Raw genomic sequence first — 21,250 nt, 5'->3', positions numbered from 1 at the left:
GAGGAGGAATACTTAGGAAAAATTCCTTCATCACTCTTAGTGTCAAACTTACCCAGATTTTTCTTGTCACGGAAGATGAAACACTTACTTCCAAAGACACGAAAATACTTCACTGTGGGTTTCTTGCCTTTCCATATCTCATAAGGATTCATCTCAGTACTAGGCCTTCGTTAAACTCTATTGATGATGTGACAGGTAGTGTTAACGGCTTCGCCCCAGAAATATGTAGCGAGACTCTTCCCATTAAGCATAGCTCGAGCCATATCTTGGATGACTCTGTTCTTCCTCTGAACAACTCCATTTTGTTGAGGTGTGATGGGAGAAGAGAATTCCTGTTTTATGTCTTCCTCTTCAAAAGTTTCTCAAAACTCAAGTTATCAAATTCTCTTCAATGATCACTCCTTATGCGTTGGATAGCACATCCTTTCTCATTCTGAATCCTTTTTAACAAAATTTTAGCTTGATCACAAGCTTCTGACTCATCTTTCAGCAGCATCACCCAAGTGAATCTTGAGTAGTCATCCACCACCCCCATGATGTATTTCTTTTCTCCCATACTCTCACTAACAGGGCCCACACACCATTCTTTCAAGTTTACCTAACTTGGGCAAGTCACTCATCAGCTCATCCATAGGGGCCTTGTAAAGGTCCTTGAAGTTCAAATGACCCAGACGTTGATGCCATAGTTTCTCAATGTCCAGCTTGGCATGCTTGCAACTGAGAGAGGTCGTAGGGCCAATCCCATTGCAATTATCAGATGTCCTCACTCCTCCCATAATCCATTTTCCATCATCATCGAACACATTGCATTCCTTTGAGAATTGAACAATACAATCTTCGTCACATTTCTGGTTGATGCTAAGAAGATTGGCTTTAAGATTCTTCACATAAAGCACCTCACAAATCTCCGGAATTCCTCTAATTTCTATTGAACCCATTCCTTTGATCTGAGCATGATTTCCATCTCCAAATGTAACACTGCCACCCCTGTACTCATTTAAACTGTTAAACATAAACTTATCGCCCAACATATGCTTGGAGCAAGCACTATCAAGGTACCAAAGGCAAGAATCAAGAGCTTTCAAGGAAGTATGAGCGACAAGATCAACATGGTCATGTTTTTCATTATGAAACTTCTTGAAAGAGAACCTAGATTCACTAAACTCTTGACTATGAACAAAAGAGGATGGGTATTTATCATAAGGGTTAAATACTAAATACCCCCCTAGGGTTTCATTTTTATCACAAGACCTCCCTGGGGCTTTGATAAAGGACCAAATTAATCCATCCGTTAGTTGACCATTAAGACTGACACGTGGACCAATAAGATGTTGACACGTGGCACCTATTTAATTTTTTTAAAATTAAAAAAAATGTATTTAAAAAAAAAAAGAAAAAAAATTGGGGGTGGCCAAGCCACCCCTTGGCCATTTGGGGGTGGCTCGGCCACCCCCATCCGGCCAGACTGGCCACCCCCATGGCCAAAGAGGGTGGCTCCCAAATGGCCAAGGGGGTGGCTTGGCCACCCACAATTTTTTTTAAAAAATTTTTTTAAAAAAAATTAAATAGATGCCACGTGTCAACATCTGATTGGTCCATGTGTCAGTCCTAACGGTCAACTAACGGATGGATTAACTTTGTCCTTTTTCAAAACCCCAGGGGGGTCCTGTGATAAAAATGAAGTTACCAAACCCCAGGGGGGTATTTGGTATTTAACCCTTATCATAAATAACACTAGTAAGAAAGTCCAGTTTGGAGTTTATGAGCTCCAACTGTTGAAGAACAAAATTGGACTGTTTCCTACTAGAGATAGCATTAGAGGACTTCAAAAGGGGACATTTAGCACGAAAGTGTCCTTGGACTCCACAGTGAAAACAAGGGCCATGATTCTTAGTAATACAAGGTTTAGGAGAAGAACAATCACGAGATTTTTCAACCAATAACCCTGATTGCTTTGCATCATGGAGTTCTTTTCCTTTCATCTCATTGTCCAGAGACAGTCTAATCTATTTCAAAGTTAACTCTGACCAATTCTTCCATGATATTATCAGTGTCTAGATAGATAGTACAAAGTTTGTTGGACATCATATTATGAAAATTTAAGAAAGCATGTCAATACAATCATTTTCAATACAGTTAGAAGAATTAAGGGATTTAGCAATACTAGCAGATGAAACTGAGAACATATCAAATTCGTTTAAACAACCAAGTTCATCCAGAAAAGAAATACTCAAATACATGATAAAATTAGTGGAAAATAGATATTGAACACACTTAAGATGTGAGTCAAAAACTGAGTGAACCCGCTCTGATAGCAATTGAAAACGTACTTGGATCAAGTTTTACCTCTTAACACCAAATAATCAAAAACATGGAAGTAAGCCATTTAATAAAATAAACTATGCACAACGAAATTAAACAACATCACAAACACAACACAAAGTTTGTTTATGAAGTGGAAAACCTTTTGAGCCAATCATAGGTAAAAACCACTCTAGGATAGCTAAACCTGGGAAATCACTAAATGAAGATTCAGAGTTACAGACTAGATGATACTCACAACCCTGGAGGACCTCTAGACTTAGAAAGAACAACAAGCTTCCTAGCTTGTCTTCATCCAGACCATTTTCACGGAGTGCATTTCCTCACCGACCATTCGGTAGACTTCTTTCTTTAAGTAACCAAATCAACAATCTTTGTGTAGTTAAACGAACAAGTAACACGCTAATCAAGAGCATAGAACAGCTGAAGCTTTATCATGTTCTCTCTTGAACAAAACAAACTCACGAGATATAGTGCTCGAAGAGACTAGTTGAGACTGTACAGAGAAAAATCCTCCCAAAAAGTTTGCAGTAAACAGTAACAGTAAAATCCTTTGATAGGAAAGACATTTTACTCTTCAAGTCCTAACGAAACTCATTTCTCGTTAAAGACGGGATGAACAAAACTTTAGATCTGAAAAATCCACGTCTTAACAGGAAAGGAGTGCTGTCATGACGGGAAGAACAAACGTCTCATCCACGTCACATGTCCCGTCCTTACGCTCCATTTAACAAGGAAACAGGGAATCTAACATTGGTCCCATTACATGTCCCGTCTTGACGAGGTTCTTGATGATGAAACAGTAGCTTAAGCTTCAATCCATTACATCCCCATGCTGACGAGACTTCAAACGGGAATCCAGGGAACACGTCTAAAATCCCTGAAAACCTAAGTGCTATTCCCCAAAGTTTTATACAACAAAGGATAGCAAGAAATATCATTGAATTAGGCCAAACTAAAACGTAACAACTTGTTTTCCTTCCAAAACTCAACTTTTTTTCACAAATCATTTTCTTTGAAAACACATTTTCATCTTAATACATATGTAAACTATCTCAAAATATATTTATACATGTCATCATAATAACAGGGCTCAATTTTGTAAAATAATGCAAGGCCATAAAGCAAGGTTAGTAAGTTTAAACTTACAACTTGGCTTAGTATATTGAATTGACTCTCTATAGATTGACTCTTGTTGTGAAAATTTTAATTATACTTACAAGTGCACGAATCGTTTGCAATAAAGGGTAGCAAGTGCGAGGTCGATCCCACAGGGAATTGTGTTTTTTAAGAATAAATTATATCAAAACTAATTTAATCCTAACCTAGTTCCAAAAAAGATTTGATTTTTTTGAATTAAAATAAATCATAAATTGAAAAAAGTAAAATAGTCAAAAGATAAAGTACTAAGGTTGTGGAATCCACACTCACCAAATCATAGCAACACATCTCATATTCATCAATATTATCCAAAATTCTCACAATAAAATCTTAGGTATGTTTTACTTTCGCTTCAAAGAGTTAATCAAAATCATCTCATGTATCCATTCTTTACACAAATCACAAAAGAAATCCAATTTAAATCAAATCATTAAGTGTATCCGTAAATCACAAAAGATATTCATTTTTTTTTTTTTATAAATAAAAACCCAAGCAATCAATTATGTGAAATTATCTCAAATCATCAAATGTATCATTGAATCACAAAAGATATCAAAGAATCATTCCACAAATTGATTTGAAGTAAAACAATTGAAATATTAAAACGCAATAAAATTGGATAATATTAAGTTACATGAAAACAAGGTTGCTCTTCATTGATGGGGCTTCATCCTCAACCTTAGTTAAGAATTTAGCTATACATGACTATGGAAAATAAAACCTAAACCTAAAGGAAAACTAAACTAAAAGGGGGAAAAGTTGTAGAATTTCGAACTTGGTCTCCAGCCTCCTTTTCTTGAGGCTTAGCAGCCTATTTATAGAGGTTTCTAGGGCTTTAAACCATAAAAAGGGCGCTGGTGCTAGCCTGTCAGACGAGTGCACTCGAGCGCATGGCCAGTGCGCTTGATCGCACTCGTGCATGTTTTCTTCCTCCTGTGGCGCAGCGCTCGCTCGCTGATGACTTACTTGTGGGAGTGGGTGCGCTCGAGCGCAACCCTGCTGGGATCAAGCGCAGGATTGTGCTCTCGATCCTACTTCCTCAGATGGCTATTTTTTCAGCTTTCTTCCAAACTCTGCATTTTTCACCTTAAAGTTGCCGTTTTCCTTTAGCAACCTACAATAAAAAATAATAAATAATAAAAAAACTAACACAAAACTTCAGATTATGACACAACTAAAGGATTAACATATGCAAATTAAGGGGCTTAAATATGCAGTATTTAACACTCATCAACTTTGTACTTTCTTTACATTTTATACCAAATCTAATGGTTAGGTTCAAATCTTTATGATAATGGCGACCTTAGTCAAATCCTAGGATTCTAAAAACAACTTAAAAACTTTCATTTTTATGTCTTAAGATAATTTTCATTTGATCCAAATTCTTTTTATTTTATTTTTTTCTTAACAAAACTTAGGTAGCATAACGACATGTTTATGCTTGTAAACATATTGCATGCAAAATCTCTCTTTGCGTGATTGTACGAAAATAATTTTAAAACTTTTCTTTGACTAAAACTTAAGTACTATTTTACTATAACCACTTATCTGGCTATCAAAGAGTACAGATCTATTATATAAATATACTTAGTTTATTTTATAATGTTATCCAAGCATTATAACGACATTTAGAAATTGTAGTATAGGGCTACATATAAAATTATACGGGCATTACTACAACATTTTAATGATATTATTCGGGCATTATAACTGTGCAATTAACATGTTGATAAACTAGAGATTAAAAAAAAAAAAAAAAAAACATGTTGATAAACTACATATACTTCTTATGGGCATCACAACGACTAATCTAAATAACTAATAACTAAAACTTTAAATAAAAGCTAGAGTTTTAAAGTATATCTCAGAAACTCCGTTTAAACCGAAAACTTCAAACTTCTAGACATACAATCCACTTCTACAAGGCTTTACTACTCCAAATTTCTTGTCTCCACATATTCAGCCACACGTTACCAACAAATCGGAAAGAGAAAGAATGAATTTTGGTGTGAAAAAAAAGCAGCTTGGGGTGGGGGGACGAATGTCCCAACCCAAAATATTATTTACAAATTTCTTTAAAGAATACTAATTTTATAAATTTCTCCTTCCAAAATGATATTTTTGTCATCCAAAAATAATATTTGTGTCTCATTTTAATTATTATTTTTAGTTCCCCTAAAAAAAAAAAATTAATATTTGTCTCCCCTTTCAATTCCTTTTTTTTTTTTTTGCCCCCTCTTTCAACATAAAAAAAGCTAAAATACCTCTTTCATTTGGTTTCTTCTATATTCTAATTCGCTTCTAACTAGAAACTTAATTTAGTTTGGGACTTTGATTGAAAATGTGAAAAAAAAAAGAAAAAAAAAGTTAAATGGTTTGGCTTCTTTGAGTGGCTTCTAACTAACAATCAGTTTTTTAAATGGTTATTTTGCCGTCATTAAGTTTATAATATTTGTTTATGACATCACAAGTTAAATGGTTTAATCATTTATAATTATACCATTATTTGGTTCATGTCTTAGCATTGTTGTTATTGGGAGCTTCAGTGGATTGTTAGGAAAAACAGTCCATGCTCAAAGGTACCTTTTTCTTTGACCCTATAGATCGCGTTTGGTTTATTTTGCTGGCAATCTAAATTTTTTTTTAAAATCCTTATAATTTATAAAAATATGTTAATCCATGAAAAATCCTTGAGTAAAAGCCTTTTTTTAAAGAACAACCTCAATATATATATATTAAGTATTAATTGTATAAGTTTATCGCGAATTTGAAGCGGGTATTGAGTGGGTTTTCAGCCAAATTCGCACCGCCAGTTAGTGTCATATCAGCATTTTTTCCACATCATTTTTAAATAATATATATTTTTTAATTTTATTAAAAATAAAACAAAATCTTAGAAATTAAAAAGAAAAAAGAAAAATAAATGTGTACCCTTAGGGGGCAGCCCCACCGCTAGCCACCCTCCATGGGTCTGGGGTGGCTCGTAGGCCACCCGATGCCCCCCAAGGGTGCCCAGGAGTTCCTTTTTTATTTTTCTAAAGTTTGTTTTTGAAAAAAAATAATAATATAGAATTAAAAAATTATTATTTTAATGTGATGAGGCAAAAATGCTGACATGACACTAACAAACGAAACAAACTTAGCCGAAAAATTAACTGAATGACACATTTCAGATTCGCAATAAACTTAAGCAGTTAAAAAAAAAAAAAAAAATAGTGAGTGTTATTTAAAAAGTGCTTTGACTTAGAGATTTATCTTAGATTTATCATAATTTCTATATTATGACCCCCTTCAATTATGACTTTTTCATGCTCCTATTGTATGTATGTATATATGTATGTTTTATTTATTTACGTAGGTTTTGACCCACTGCGCAAAAAATCATAATTTCATCCCCGAAGGGAGACATGTTCCACTTGTGAAACACCTCCTGCGGAAGTAAGAAAAAACACTTATTTCGATAGTCACAAGGCCTTCCAAGTTGGTATTCTCATTTTTTTTTATAAAAAAAAAAAAATTAAAAAAAAAAATCTCTTTCGCAATGCTAACTTAATAATCATTGGAGACCTTCCATGCCAACACCCGGCCGCCAGCAAATCTTCAAATCATACATATTTCTTTTTCCCAATTATCTATCGCCCAAATTGACCGTACGATCAACTGCACTATCATATAATATTGAAAAAAGGGAGCATCATATTTTAAGACTAATCATAGACTTTAGGTGATCAATAATCAGCCTGCCCATTATGATAATGTGAGATAACCACGTTAATAGCATAGTGGGCTTTGATTGTGAAATCAATTTCTGTGTTATAAAGAATTTTTTTGTTGCAATAAGTGCTCCTCTTAGACCCTGAACGCGCGGACACCAGACAGGCGGCTGTGTCTGTCTGTGGAGCTCATTTGGTTGAGAAGGTGTCAAGAGGCCAGTTTTTTCAAAGCCATCAGCCACCTTTGTTTGAAATATAATGGAGACGATGATTGTGAATACTTTTCTTTTCTTTTTTTTCTTTTTTTGATAATTTATTGTTTTTCTCAGTTAAAAATGAAAATAAAGAAAATTATCAAACAATTCAATACAAAATACTCACAAATTAGCTAAAACTGTTTGGAAAAAGTAAAAGTATCCGCCTCAAACTACCACTCTATTGTAAATGACCCATCCAAATTACTAATTTGTGTCGATGTTAATTTTAAACTACTAAAAATTATAAGGCTAGCAAAAAGACAAAAATGATCTTAAAATTTTTTAATAAGACAAAAATATATTTATAAATTCAAGAAAAAAAAACTAAAACTTAAAAAAAAAAATTAAAACAAAATAACCAATCTGCCACCCCCTTGGTTTTTTTTTGTTTTTTCTTTGTACTTTTTTTTTTTAAAAAAAAAAAAAAAATTTATATAAGGTATTTTGTTATTGGGGGAGAAAATTGATATTTTTTAGTAGTTTAGAAGGGACACCAATATAGTTGGTAGTTTGGAAGAAGGTGGGAACATTGACAATTTGGTGTAGTTTGAAGGATATATGTGTATATCTTTCAAACTATTTTTATCTTTATGTCACATCAAAATCAACCGAGTAATGTTACATACCACACCACGTGAGCATTCCATAAATTTTTCAGAAAGCTGATGTAGTAAAATCTAGTAACTTTTGTTTTGTTTTGTTTTTGTTTTTTTTTTTTATTTGATAAGGGCAAATTTATGAGTTACAAGACACTAGTATTGTGAGATATTTGTTGTAGGTTTGTGTTGTATATATATCATTGCTCCAACCAAAAAAACAAGGGACCTGTTTGGCAAAGGCCATTAATGGCCGGTACTATTCTTTTAAAAATTAAACTTTCAATATTCTTACTTGTTATAAAGCATCTATAATTTTTAATATTATTTAAATAAAAAAATTAACTACAAAATAAAATTTTTTAAGTATTCCATGTCAAACGTTCTTAATTTTTGTAGGCGTCAATTAAATTTTTAGTACAATAAAAAAGGCAAGTGCCTTTGCCAAATAAGGCCAATAGGATTAATGGGCACGTGATTGCATTGAATTAGAAATAGGTCTTGTGTCTGGGTAATAGGAGAGTAGGAGTGCAGGCTGGCCCTAAGAGCTAGGAAAGCAGACACTGGCCTTTTATGAAATGAATTTGATTTTCTTTTGGCATGTGACTCTTAAAGATGATCCAAAACTAGCCTTTAACAAGGGCCTAAATTATATGCATTAAGCCAATCTCTATGGTATTAGAATGAGATAGATCAATCTTAAACTAATAAGGCCCGAAACTAATCCAGGGACAACAAATTCTTCCTTTTATCCGTAGTATTTATTGGAAATTGAGATTTACAGCAATTAATTGTCCCTTCAATTAAAGAAGAGATCTTGGTAGACTTGTCACATGTTCAAATTGGTAGTAATTTGAACAAATAATGTGAGAGATCTCATATGGGATCCGTCTCCAATTGGTAGCTTAATTGGTTGTGAATCAGGGCTGATGAAGTGGAGGTCACTAGTTCGAATTTTCATCTCTCCTTTGTGTTGGATGTGTCAAAAAAAAAAAAAAAAAAAAAAAGATTTCATATGGGATCTACCTGTCTGGATAGGTGGCCAAGCAGTTCAAAATTTATTTGGCTACGTAAGTTCTATATAAGGTCTTTCACGTTATTTGTCTAAATTACTAGCAATTAGGATATATAATTAATGTAGATGGTTATCCAAATTGCTTCCTATACAGGAAGGTTGAGAAATGATTGGAAAGCTTCTAGAAAAAAGTAAGTTGTTGGAAAGGAAAATGTTTAAGGATAACTTCATTTATGACTGCTGAACTAATATGCGTTTTGAAAAGACCCCAAAATTTTAAAAACTCTCAATTTCACCCAACTTTCTTTTTTTTTTTTTTTTTTTGAAATCAATTTCACCCAACTTTCAATTTAATACAATTGACCCCCCTCAGTCAAATTTTCCGTTAAACCATAACAAAAACCACAAGTAAGACCAAATTATCTTTCAATTTTTTTAAAATTTGTAATTTAATATTAATGGAAACCTCTAGAAATACTAAATTACCCTCAAGACACAGTTGATTACGAGCCTTTTCCCTCTAAAAACATTTTTTTTAAAAAAACACTTATAAATGAAAGGTCAACCATTGATTGTGATGTTAAATTATTTTTTGTACTCTGACTTCTCCAAAGAACTTGGGGAGGCTAATGATTGTCATTAGTCTGATAAAAGTATAGTAAATTTGTCAATGAGATAAAACAAAACATTTTTCGACTAACAATTGATCTTAGATATGTGAAGCTCCTTTCTTTCAGTTACTGGTTTCTCTATGGATATTTTTAGTTCTAAGTAGCGGCCCCATTCAATAGATTTGTATTGCATTTAATGTTGCAGCATGCCTTGTTAAATTCTAGTGGAATTAGGATTCTCTCCATTTCATTTAAATTAAGGAATATTCAGTTAGTTATAGTGAAAATGTATTTTTGTCCCATCCACTATCACTAATTAAATATTATTCAATTCATTTGAATTGAAAATAATCTTGTTCCATTTGAGTGGATGTGGATTAACTGGATGATGGCACTAGATAGTGAGTAGGAATACTGGCATGAAGCAAGACCATCATTCACTAGATAGTCTGTTGAATGGGTGATTCAAGCCATGATAGGATCTAATCCAGGATAGGAGAGGTAGCAGATTCTATGGGCCTACGTGAAGTTAATGAATAGTTGAAGGAAATGAGTGGTAGTTGTTGTTTGTATCCTTTTTTTTTTTTAGATCGACTATTGTCATCCCGATGCTTGCTTGGTAAGAATAATTGTTGTAAGCAAATTCTATCAAAGGAATATATTGAATCGAGCTGCCTTTAAAGTCCAGGACATGCACTCAACATATCTTCCAATGTTTGGATTGTCCTTTCTGACTATCCACTGTCTGAGGGTGGTAGGCTGTACTAAAGTTTAGCTTTGTTCGCATTGCGTCTTGTAGCTTCTAACAAAATCTGGAGGTAAAGCGTGGGCACGATCTAAGATGATTGACACTGGTACCCCGTGTAACCGTACAATTTCGTCCATGTACTCGGCCAAACGACTTGTTGTGCAAATTTATTTAACTCGCAAATGTACGAATCAATTGTAGTTAATGGATTGTAAGTGCGAGGTCGATCCCACAGAGAATTGTATTCTTGAAAGAACAATTTAAATCTAAACTAATTAAATCCTAACCTAGTTCCAAAAGGGTTTTGAATTTTGGCTTTAAAAATTAAAAGACAAACATAAACTAATTAAAATAAACTAAGAAATAAAAGACTAAGGTTTGGAAATTCACACTCATCAAATCATAACAACATATTTCTATCTTTATCAATATTACTCTCAGGTTCTCACAATTAAAATCTTAGATATGTTTTACTATGCTTCAAAGAATTAATCAAAATTATCCCATGTATCCATTCATTGACCAAATCACAAAAAGAATCCAAATTTAATTGAAACACCAAATGTATCCGTAGAACAAATCACAAGGGATATCCAGTTTTTATGAGTTAAAATCAAGCAATCAATTATTTGAAATTATCCTAAATCATCAAGTGTATCCGTGAATTATAAAAGATATCCAAGAATCACTCCACACATTGAAAATAAGTAAAATAATTGAAATATTAAACCCAATAAAATCAGATAAATAAAGACTTACATGAAAGTATTGATGCTCTTCATCGGTAAGGTTTCATCTCCAACCTTAGTTGGGAATTTAGCTCCACATAAAAATAAAACATAAATCTAAAGAAAGCCTAAACTAAAAAGAGAAAAACTGTAGAATTTTGCTCCCTCGAATTCTAACTCATTTTCTTGAATGCAAAGAAGTCTATTTATAGGCCTAGGAAAGTCCTAAAAGCCCTATTAAACCTAGATAATTCGGAGGTCTGTCTCCCTGTCAAAATAGAAGTCTGAAATCGGAATAGGATTCATCTAGATTTGTGTTCTTTAATTACAAGGCAATTTTGGCATAGTAACCATTCGAATTTGGAAAATCCTATTTCATAACAAATTGTATTATTTTGAGTTAGTTATCCAATGCCGCTTGAATCACTCCAATCTGATATGTGAACAGAAAGTTATGGTCAAAATACTGAGACATGTGCATAATCTGAATTTGAATCCAATCCGAAATTTTATCCAATTTGAACTTTAATCCAATCTGATCTTTAATCCAATTTAACCTTTTCTTGGATTCGGTTAAACTTAACTACCTCATCTAGGTCTTCTAAAAGTATGTTTTTTTTTTCAAACTTTGCATTTTTCCCTTTAAAACTGTAGTTTTTCTTTAATGACATACAAACATTAAAAACACAAAACTAACAAAAAATATTAAATAACTACACAGCTAAAGGATTAACAAATGTAAATAAAGGGGTCCAAATATGCAATATTTGGCACTTATCGCGACTCATGTCATAAGTAGTTTTAATGGGCAGAAAATGTGCAGACTTTGTAAGACGATCTACTACCACCCAAACTGCATCTAGTCCCGTCATAGTCTTTGGTTAACTCGTGACGAAATCCATGGTTAAGTGTTCCCACTTCCATTCCGGAATAGTTAGTAGCGCCAAAAACTTGTTGTGCAAATTATATTAACTCACAAGTGCACGAATCGATTGTAGTTAATGGATTGCAAGTGCAAGGAGGATCCTACAGAGAATTGTATTTTCGAAAGAGCAATTTAAATCTAAACTAATTAAATCCTAACCTAGTTTCTAAAGGGTTTTAGATTTTGATTTTTAAAATTTAAAAGACAAAACGTAAACTAATTAAAATAAACTAAGAGATAAAATACTAAGGTTTGGAAATTCACACTTACCGAATCCTGACAACATACTTCCATGTTCATCAATATTAATCTGAAGTTCTCACAATTAAAATCTTAAATATGTTTTACTATGCTTCAAACAATTAATCAAAATCATCCCATGTATCCATTCATTGGACAAATCACAAAAGGAATTCAATATCAATTAAATCATTAGATGTATCCGTAAATTACAAAAGATATCAAATCTTAATTGAAACATCAAATGTATCCATCGAACAAATCACAAGGGATATCTAATTAATTAGGCAAATAAAATCAAGCAATCAATTATGTGAAATTATCTTAAATCATCAAGTGTATACTTGAATCACAAAAGGTATCCAAGAATCACTCCACACATTGAAAAGAAGTAAAACAATTGAAATATTAAATTCAATAAAATCAGATAAATAAAGACTTAGATGAAAGTATTGATGTTTTTCATCGGTGCGGCTTCATCCTCAACCTTAGTTGGGAATTAGCTTTACATAAGAATAAAACCTAAATTAAAGAAAAACTACACTAAAAGAAAAGTTGTGGATTACATTCTGTCTCCAAAATTGTATCCAAAAACTAGTCTTTGGAATTCTATATATTTTCTTAAATGCAAAGAAGTCTATTGATAAGCTTAGGGAAGTCCTAGAAGCCCGAGTAAACCTATATAATTCGGAGGTCTGTCTCCCAGTCTAAATAGAAGTCTTAAATCAGAATAAGATTCGTCCAGATTTGTGTATTTTTATTGCAGGGAAATTTTGGCTTAGTAACTGTCCGAATTAAAAAAAATATTACTTAAAATAAACTGTAGTATTTTAAGTTAGCTTTCCAATGCCGCTTAAATCACCTCAATCCTATATTTGAGCGAAAAGTTATGATCAAAATACTGGAACGTGTGCCAAATTTGAATTTGAATCCAATCCGAAATTTTATCCAATCTGATCTTTAATCAGATTTAACATTTTCTTTGATTTGGTTAAATTTAGCCACATCATCTAGGTCTTTTCAAAGTATGCTTTCTTCCAAACTTTGCATTTTTTCCTTTAAAGGTGTAGTTTTCTTCAACAACCTATAAAACATTAAAAACACAAAACTAAAACAAAACATTAAATAATGACACATCTAAATGATTAACTAATGTAAATGAAGGGGTCCAAATATGCAATATTTGGCGCTCATCAAACACTCCCAAACTTACATTTTACTAGTCCCTTAGCGAAACAAAATGAAAAATAAAATGAAAGCAAGAAACATAAATCCTCTTTCGTGAGAGAGACGATTGCATTTAACATATGCAACAAGCCTTTTAGACTCCTAGGCATCCCTAATGGACGAGTGAAGTCTCGTGAGGGCTTAACAGGAATGATACCCACAAACATTGTAGCGCTATGTTGTTAACAAGAAAGAAGTTTCACACAAACCATGGTTCTTATTCATGAGCAAGCTTAAAAAGACAAACACCATCATTTCAATCAAAAGGAAATCCAGAATCAATTCACTCATAAATGGACAATTGAGACCTCATATGTTCTGAAAAGTGAAAAGTGTAATTAACATACAATCATGAAACTTTCTGCTTAAACTCAAGACAAGTTCCATAAAATTCGTAAGAATCCCTAACAAATTAAACAAGCAAGGCAAGATATGCATTTTTTTTTTTATAGGCTCTGCAATGTTTAACTTTCTTAAGCTTTCAAATTGACTCATGTAACAAGTGTTAGGCCAATGACTCTCAAACCAGATGGCTTTAGGGCATTGATGTAAAACATCCATAAGGACTTATTAACTTAAGTTAAAAAGGCTACGAAATCAGATTAGCCATATCATAAATCAACACTGAACTTCACACCTTTTGACGCGAACACTCAATGTTTAATAAGGCAAGAGGTCCGGTTACTCATCGGAAAACTCAACATGATCTTTCTTTCTTTTTCCTTCTCTTATTTATTTATTTTATATCTTGCAAGCCAAGGTTATTATCAATAGGTCATCCAACAAATCTCAAAAAGAAAAAGCTTAAGCTCAAACATCATACCTCACAAAAAATATGTTAATGTGTTCATAAAAATTTATCTCAAAACAAGTGAAATATCTCTGACCCAAAAATAAGTCAAAAAACCCAGACTCCTAATGACATAATGGTGTGTTCAACCCTCTAAACAAGCCAATGAAATGCAAATCACAGTCATAGTTTAACTCAAACTCGACAACAACATAGCACAAATTTTTTTTTTTAATACAAAAAAACAATTAAAAATAAAAAAGAACAAAAATAAACAGACAAAGTGTTTTTACATACTCCCAAACTTGAATTACACATTGCCCTCAGTGTGTAATATGAAAATACATTACAGGAAGTAAGGAAACATCAAGGTGTGAAAAAGGGGCAGGGCATCCTCCAAACTCAAATACCAAAACACCACATCAAACTATATAGAATATATATATATATATATATATATATATATATATATAGGAACAAACATCATAAGATTAATTGTTCTAAGAAACAAAAAGATAAATAAACAAAAAAAAAATGTAATGAAAAAGGCAAGAAAGAATTTGTGGAGTGAAGTGCAAAAAATAAACTGGAGGAGAAAACTTTACAGCGCTTCCCCCTATCATGCGGATGTCCAACCAATCCCTTCCACCATTTCTTCTTCAAAACTTCATAGCACTCTGGAAGGATGTGTCACCATCTTATGTAGAATTGCTTGCTTTGAAGGATCTTCTTATGAAAGTAGTTCCTAGATTTGTGTGCTTGTGTGCACAAGTCCTTGAGTATCTTGACATAAGATGGCTCTTTGAGACATTCAAGTGATGAAGCTTTGAATTCTTGATATGTCTCAAGAGGGACAGTGATGCAAGCAGGAGCTTTAGTACTCACTTCCATGTCACTGGGCAGATTGGGGGCTCACTGTTCTCATGGTGCTCAACTTGCTCAGGGTGTTCAACTTCTTCTTCTTCTTTTTCCTCCTCAATGTTATCCACAATTTCCTCACTCTCAAGTGTGGTGTTGACTTGGGCATGCTCATGATAAGAATTTTCGAAATCATTCTCATCAATCATGTAGTGCCTTTCAGTTATCAACTGACTTTGAAGCTCTTCATCATCTATTCTGTTGAATTCAACAACTAGATGACTAATCTATCCTTCCAACCTTGACATAGCTTGATGAGTGAAGTTCTTAAGTTCTTGTATGTCTCTGCTATTGGTCATGGGGGAGTTCGTCAGCTCTTGTATGACTTGGGACAAGTTCACACTGGAATTCTTTAGCTCTTGGATATTCTTGTTAGTTGATTGCACGAATGCTTTCATCATGTCTTCTAGCGATGTCTGTGGTGCAGGCTGTGGCACTTGAGTGGTGGTTTGATAAGAGAGACGTTGGGCTTGGTGATCGGATTGCGGATAGTCTGGATTATGCAATTCCTGAAATTGGGGAGCGTAATTTCCAGTAGCCTGAGCTAACCATAAGAAATTAGATTGGTTACTCCAATCCAAGTTGTAATAATTGGAATTTGAATCAAACCCTGGACTGGAGAAATTGGTGTTCATTTGCTCATATTGAAAATTAGAAAATTGTCCACAGGATGGACAATCATTATCACTATGATAAGGATTGGAGCAGTATGAACATGGTTTATGTGGTGTGTAAGTGTGAGAAAAATGGGTCAGGGTAGATCTAGCTACTTTGAAGTGCTCTAATTTGTCACGTAAGTTTTTGATCTCTGCTCGAATCTCAGCTTGAGAATCCAAGATCACTCTCACTTTTTAGAACATAAAATAGTAACAATTTTTATATATATTTATATTTTTAAATAAAATAAACTAAAAAATTAAAAAATTAAAAACTCACAAAAAAGACCAAAAATAAATTTTTGGCAAAGATCTACGGAACTGCTGTAATTACTGCCTTTGCTGTGAGTGCGCTCGATTGCACTTGAGTAAAGATGCGGCAGTTAACGAGAGCAGGTGCACTTGAACTTGCTGTCTTGGCCCCAAGTGCGCTCGATCGTAGTAGGGCTTTGATCGATCGTACTAGTAGGGGTGTGCGGAAGGTGCTGCGGCAGAACTGTAAAACAAGCCAAAAAAACAAAACAAAACAAAAAAACAAGAAAAATATTTTATTTATTTATTAGTAACACGAATAAAACAAAACAAATTGCAGAATAATAAAATCCTAATTATAACTAGTAGAAGAATAAAACTAATTTAGAAATAAATTGGTTTCAAAAATTGAACAATTCCCAGGCAACGGCGCCAAAAACTTGTTGTGCAAATTATATTAACTTGCAAGTGCACGAATCGATTGTAGTTAATGGATTGCAAGTGCGAGGTCGATCCCACAGAGAATTGTATTTTTGAAAGAGCAATTTAAATCTAAACTAATTAAATCCTAACCTAGTTCCAAAAAGGTTTTGAATTTTGATTTTTGAAATTTAAAAGACAAACATAAACTAATTAAAATAAACTAAGAGATAAAATACTAAGGTTGGAGAATTCACACTCACCGAATCATAACAACATACTTCCATGTTCATTAATATTAATCTGAAGTTCTCATAATTAAAATTTTAGATATGTTTTACAATGCTTCAAACAATTAATCAAAATCATCTCATATATTCATTCATTGCACAAATCACAAAAGGAATCTAATATCAATTAAATCATCAGATGTATCCGTAAATCACAAAAGATATTCAATCTTAATTGAAACACCAAATGTATCCGTAGAACAAATCACAAGAGATATCCAATTAATTAGGCAAATAAAATCAAGCAATCAATTATGTGAAATTATCTTAAATCATTAAGTGTATCCTTGAATCACAAAAGATATCCAAGAATCACTCCACACATTGAAAAGAAGTAAAACAATTGAAATATTAAACCCAATAAAATCAGGTAAATAAAGACTTACATGAAAGTATTGAAGTTCTTCATCGGTGAGGCTTTATCCTCAATCTTAGTTGGGAATTAGCTCGACAAAGAAATAAAACCTAAACTAAATAAAAAATAAACTAAAAGATAAGTTGTGGATTACATTCTGTCTTCAAAATTGTATCCCAAAACAAGTCTCTAGAATTCTATATATTTTCTTCAATGCAAAGAAGTCTATTTATAAGCTTAGGAAAGTCATAGAAGCCCGAGTAAACCTAGATAATTTGTAGGCCTGTCTCCCAATCCAAATAGAAGTCTAAAATAGGAAGAGGATTCATCCAAATTTGTGTCCTTTTATTGTGAGGCGATTTTGGCATAGTAACCGTACGAATTAGGAAAATCCTATTTGACAATGAACTGTAGTATGTTAAGTTAACTTTCCAATGCCACTTGAATCACCTCAATTCGATACTTGAGTGGAAAATTATAATCAAAATATTGAGACATGTGGAAAATCTAAATTTGAATCAAATCCGAAATTTTATCCAATCTGAAATTTTATCCAATATGATCTTTAATCCGATTTAACCTTTTCTTGGATTTGGTTAAACTTAACCACATCATCTAGGTCTTCTCAAAGTATGCTTTCTTTCAAACTTTACATTTTTCTCTTTAAAACTGTAGTTTTTCTTTAACAACCTATAAAACACTAAAACCACAAAACATTAAATAACGACACAGCTAAAGGATTAACTAATGTAAATTAAGGGGGTCCAAATATGCAATATTTGGCACTCATCAATATGCCAGTGAACCAACTTGCTCCAAGATCTCGTAAGGGCCAATATATCGGCTGTTTAATTTACCCTAGCCTCTTCCCAAAATGGGTCACTCCTTTCATCGATGCAACCTTTAAAAATACCTTATCTCCCATTGTGAACTCCAAATGCTTGCGTCTATGATCTGCGTAGATCTTCTATCAATTCTGAGCCTCGGTGAGCCTTTGTCGAATTAGGGTGATCTTTTCCGTGGTATCTTGGATTAATTCCAGTCCCACTAGTTGTTGCTCTCCGACTTCATCCCAATAGAGTGGCGATCGACACTTTATTCCATAAGCCTCAAACGGTGCCATCCCGATGCTTGCTTGGAAACTATTGTTGTAACCATATTCTATCAAAGGAATATATTGAATCTAGCTGCTTTTAAAGTCCAGGACACACGCACTCAACATATCTTCTAATGTTTGGATTGTCCTTTCCGACTGTCCATCTGTCTGAGGGTGGAAGGCTGTACTAAAGTTTAGCTTTGTTCGCATCGCGTCTTGTAGCTTCTACCAAAATTTGAAGGTAAAGCGTGGGTCACGATCCGAGATGATTGACATTGGTACCTCGTGTAACCGTATAATATCATCCATGTACTCCTTGGCGAAACGACTCATGTCACAAGTAGTTTTAATGGGCAGAAAATGTGCCGACTTTGTAAGACGATCTACTACCACCCAAACTGCATCTAGTCCGATCATATGACAAAATCCATGGTTATGTGTTCCCACTTCCATTTCGGAATAGTTAGTGGCTTAAGCATCCTTGCTAGTCTCTGGTGTTCGGCTTTAATTCACTGGCAGGTGTAGTGACCCCAATAATTAACTGAACTTAGGTAGCTTAGTTAGAGGGTTAATTTGGGTTTTGGGTCACTAGGAACAGTTGGAAGAGCACTTGGGGTATTTTGTTGCCCTTCTTTAGTTGTTCCTCCCTCGCGCCCGGCATTGGTTCCCATTTCTAGTAAGTTCACTAGTTGTGCTGCCAATGCACTCAAGGCTTCCGAGTGTTGGCTGGCAGTGGTGTTTTTTTCGCTTCCAGCATCGTTGCCCTCTATGGGACCATTCTCAGTGTTGTTAGTACGGTTATGAGTTGGAGGTGCCATTTCTACAATTGACATTATAAACATCAGGACCAAGTTAGGGAATATTTCCCGGTACCACACATTGGATATAAAATGACAAACTCTACTAGGCCGGAATGCAATTCCCATTTCCTCTCTACGTTTATCCTATAGATCTGGCTCCCATGAGTCTACAGAACCTTATAACCTTTGCTTTGATACCAACTGTAACATCCCAACCCATTAGTGTTAGGTCTATTAACAAATTCTCTCAGATGCGCAAAGTATTATAAAGTTATCAGAGCATTTGTTGTGTCAATTTATTTAACTCATAAATGCACGAATTGTTTGTAGTATAATGGTTTGCAAGTGCGAGGTCAATCACACAGAGAAAATTATAGGATAAACATATTCTGATTGGGTGTACACTAGGGTTGCCGAACGTACGCTCCTGTTTTTAGTAGAGGTCGTATGCATGGGGACCACCATATGTAAGCTGTCAGAAGTACACCGTACTCTTCCAATAGTACAAGGATGTACGATAGGGGACCACCAGACTTACGCCACTTTTTGGAAAACCTCCTGATAATACCTCGACATATGCTACAACCTTTGGACTGCTGTGTAAACAGTACCAGACGTACGCCCCAATAGTACTGGACGTCCGCTACTTTTTAGAAGAGTTGGTGAACGTCTCTAGTTTTCATCAATATTTATCCGAAGTTCTCACAATTAAAATCTTAGAAACGTTTTACTATGCTTCAAACAATTAATCAAAATCATCTCATGTAGCCATTCATTGTACAAATCACAAAAGGAATCCAATATCAATTAAATCATCAGATGTATCCGTAAATCACAAAAGATATCCAATTTTAATTGAAACACCTAATGATCTAATGTATCCGTAGAACAAATTACAAGGGATATCCAATTTTTATGCAAATAAAATCAAGCAATCAATTGTACTAAATTATCTCAAATCATCAAGTGTATCCTTGAATCACAAAAGATATCCAAGAATCATTCAATCCAATTGAAAAGAAGTAAAACAATTGAAATATAAAACTCAATAAAATCAAATAAAGAAAGACTTACATAAAATTGATGTCGTTCTTCATCAGTGAGGCTTCATCCCCAACTTTCGTTGGGAATTTAGTTCCACATAAAAATAAAATCTAAACCTAAGCCTAAACCAAAACCTAAAGAAAAACTAAACTAAAGAGAAAAACTGTAAATTTTCCTCTCTGGACTTGTATATATTTTCTTGAATGCAAAAAGGCCTATTTACAAGCTTAAGGAAGTCCTGGAAGCCCTCGTAAGAGGTATGTTTCCCAATCAAAATATAAGTCTGAAATCGGAATATGATTTGTCCATATTTATGTCCTTTTATTGCTAGGCAATTTGGCATAGTAACCGTCCGATTTAGGAAAATCCTATTTTACAACGAATTGTAGTATGTTGAGCTAGCTTTCCAATGCCGCTAGAATCATCTCAATCCGATATTAAAAAAAAAAGGTTTTGCTAAAAATACCGAGACGTGTATAGAATCTGATTTTGAATCCAATCCGATTTTGACTTTGTTTAGAGAAATTTTGATTTAATCCTTTCCTTGATTGGATTAAACTTAACCACATCATCTAGGTCTTCTCAAAGTGTGATTTCTTCCAAACTTTGCATTTTTCCCTTTAAAGTTGCAATTTTTCTTTAACAACCTACAAAACTCAAAAAACACAAAACTAACACAAAACATTAAATAACGACACATCTAAAGGATCAACTAATGTAAATAAAGGGGGTCCAAATATGCAATATTTGACACTTATGAAACACCCACAAACTTACATTTTGCTAATCCCTTAGCAAAACAAAACGAAAAATAAAATGAAGCAAGAAACATAAATCCTCTTTCGTGGGAGAGACGATCGCATTTAGCATATGCAACAAGCCTTTTAAACCTCTAGGCATCCCTAGTGGATGAGTGAAGTCTCGTGAGGGCTTAACATGAATGATACCCACAAACATTATAACACTATGTTGTTTACAAGAAAGAAGTTTCACACAAACCATGATTCTTATTCATGAGCAAGCTTAAAAGACAAACAACATCATTTCAATCAAAAGGAAATCCAGAATCAACTTACTCATAAATGG

At 33.7% G+C, this 21,250-nt stretch overlaps 1 protein-coding gene across 1 annotated transcript; it reads right to left on the bottom strand.

Moving 5' to 3' along the window:
• Nucleotides 1-563: 563 nt before the first annotated feature.
• LOC132174272 (uncharacterized) lies at nt 564-19,138 on the bottom strand. The gene is made up of 2 exons (XM_059585958.1): nt 18,948-19,138; nt 564-1,170 (listed from the first exon to the last, which is right to left on the bottom strand). Exons 1-2 carry the CDS (start codon nt 19,136-19,138, stop codon nt 564-566), a joined length of 798 nt encoding a protein of 265 aa, XP_059441941.1.
• Between the last annotated feature and the right edge of the window lie 2,112 nt (nt 19,139-21,250).

Source organism: Corylus avellana, chromosome ca3 (genome assembly GCF_901000735.1).
Source record: "Corylus avellana chromosome ca3, CavTom2PMs-1.0".
Classification (NCBI taxonomy): domain Eukaryota; kingdom Viridiplantae; phylum Streptophyta; class Magnoliopsida; order Fagales; family Betulaceae; genus Corylus; species Corylus avellana.
The sequence above is the reverse complement of the archived record's forward strand: the minus strand, read 5'-3'. Positions and strand labels throughout refer to the sequence as shown.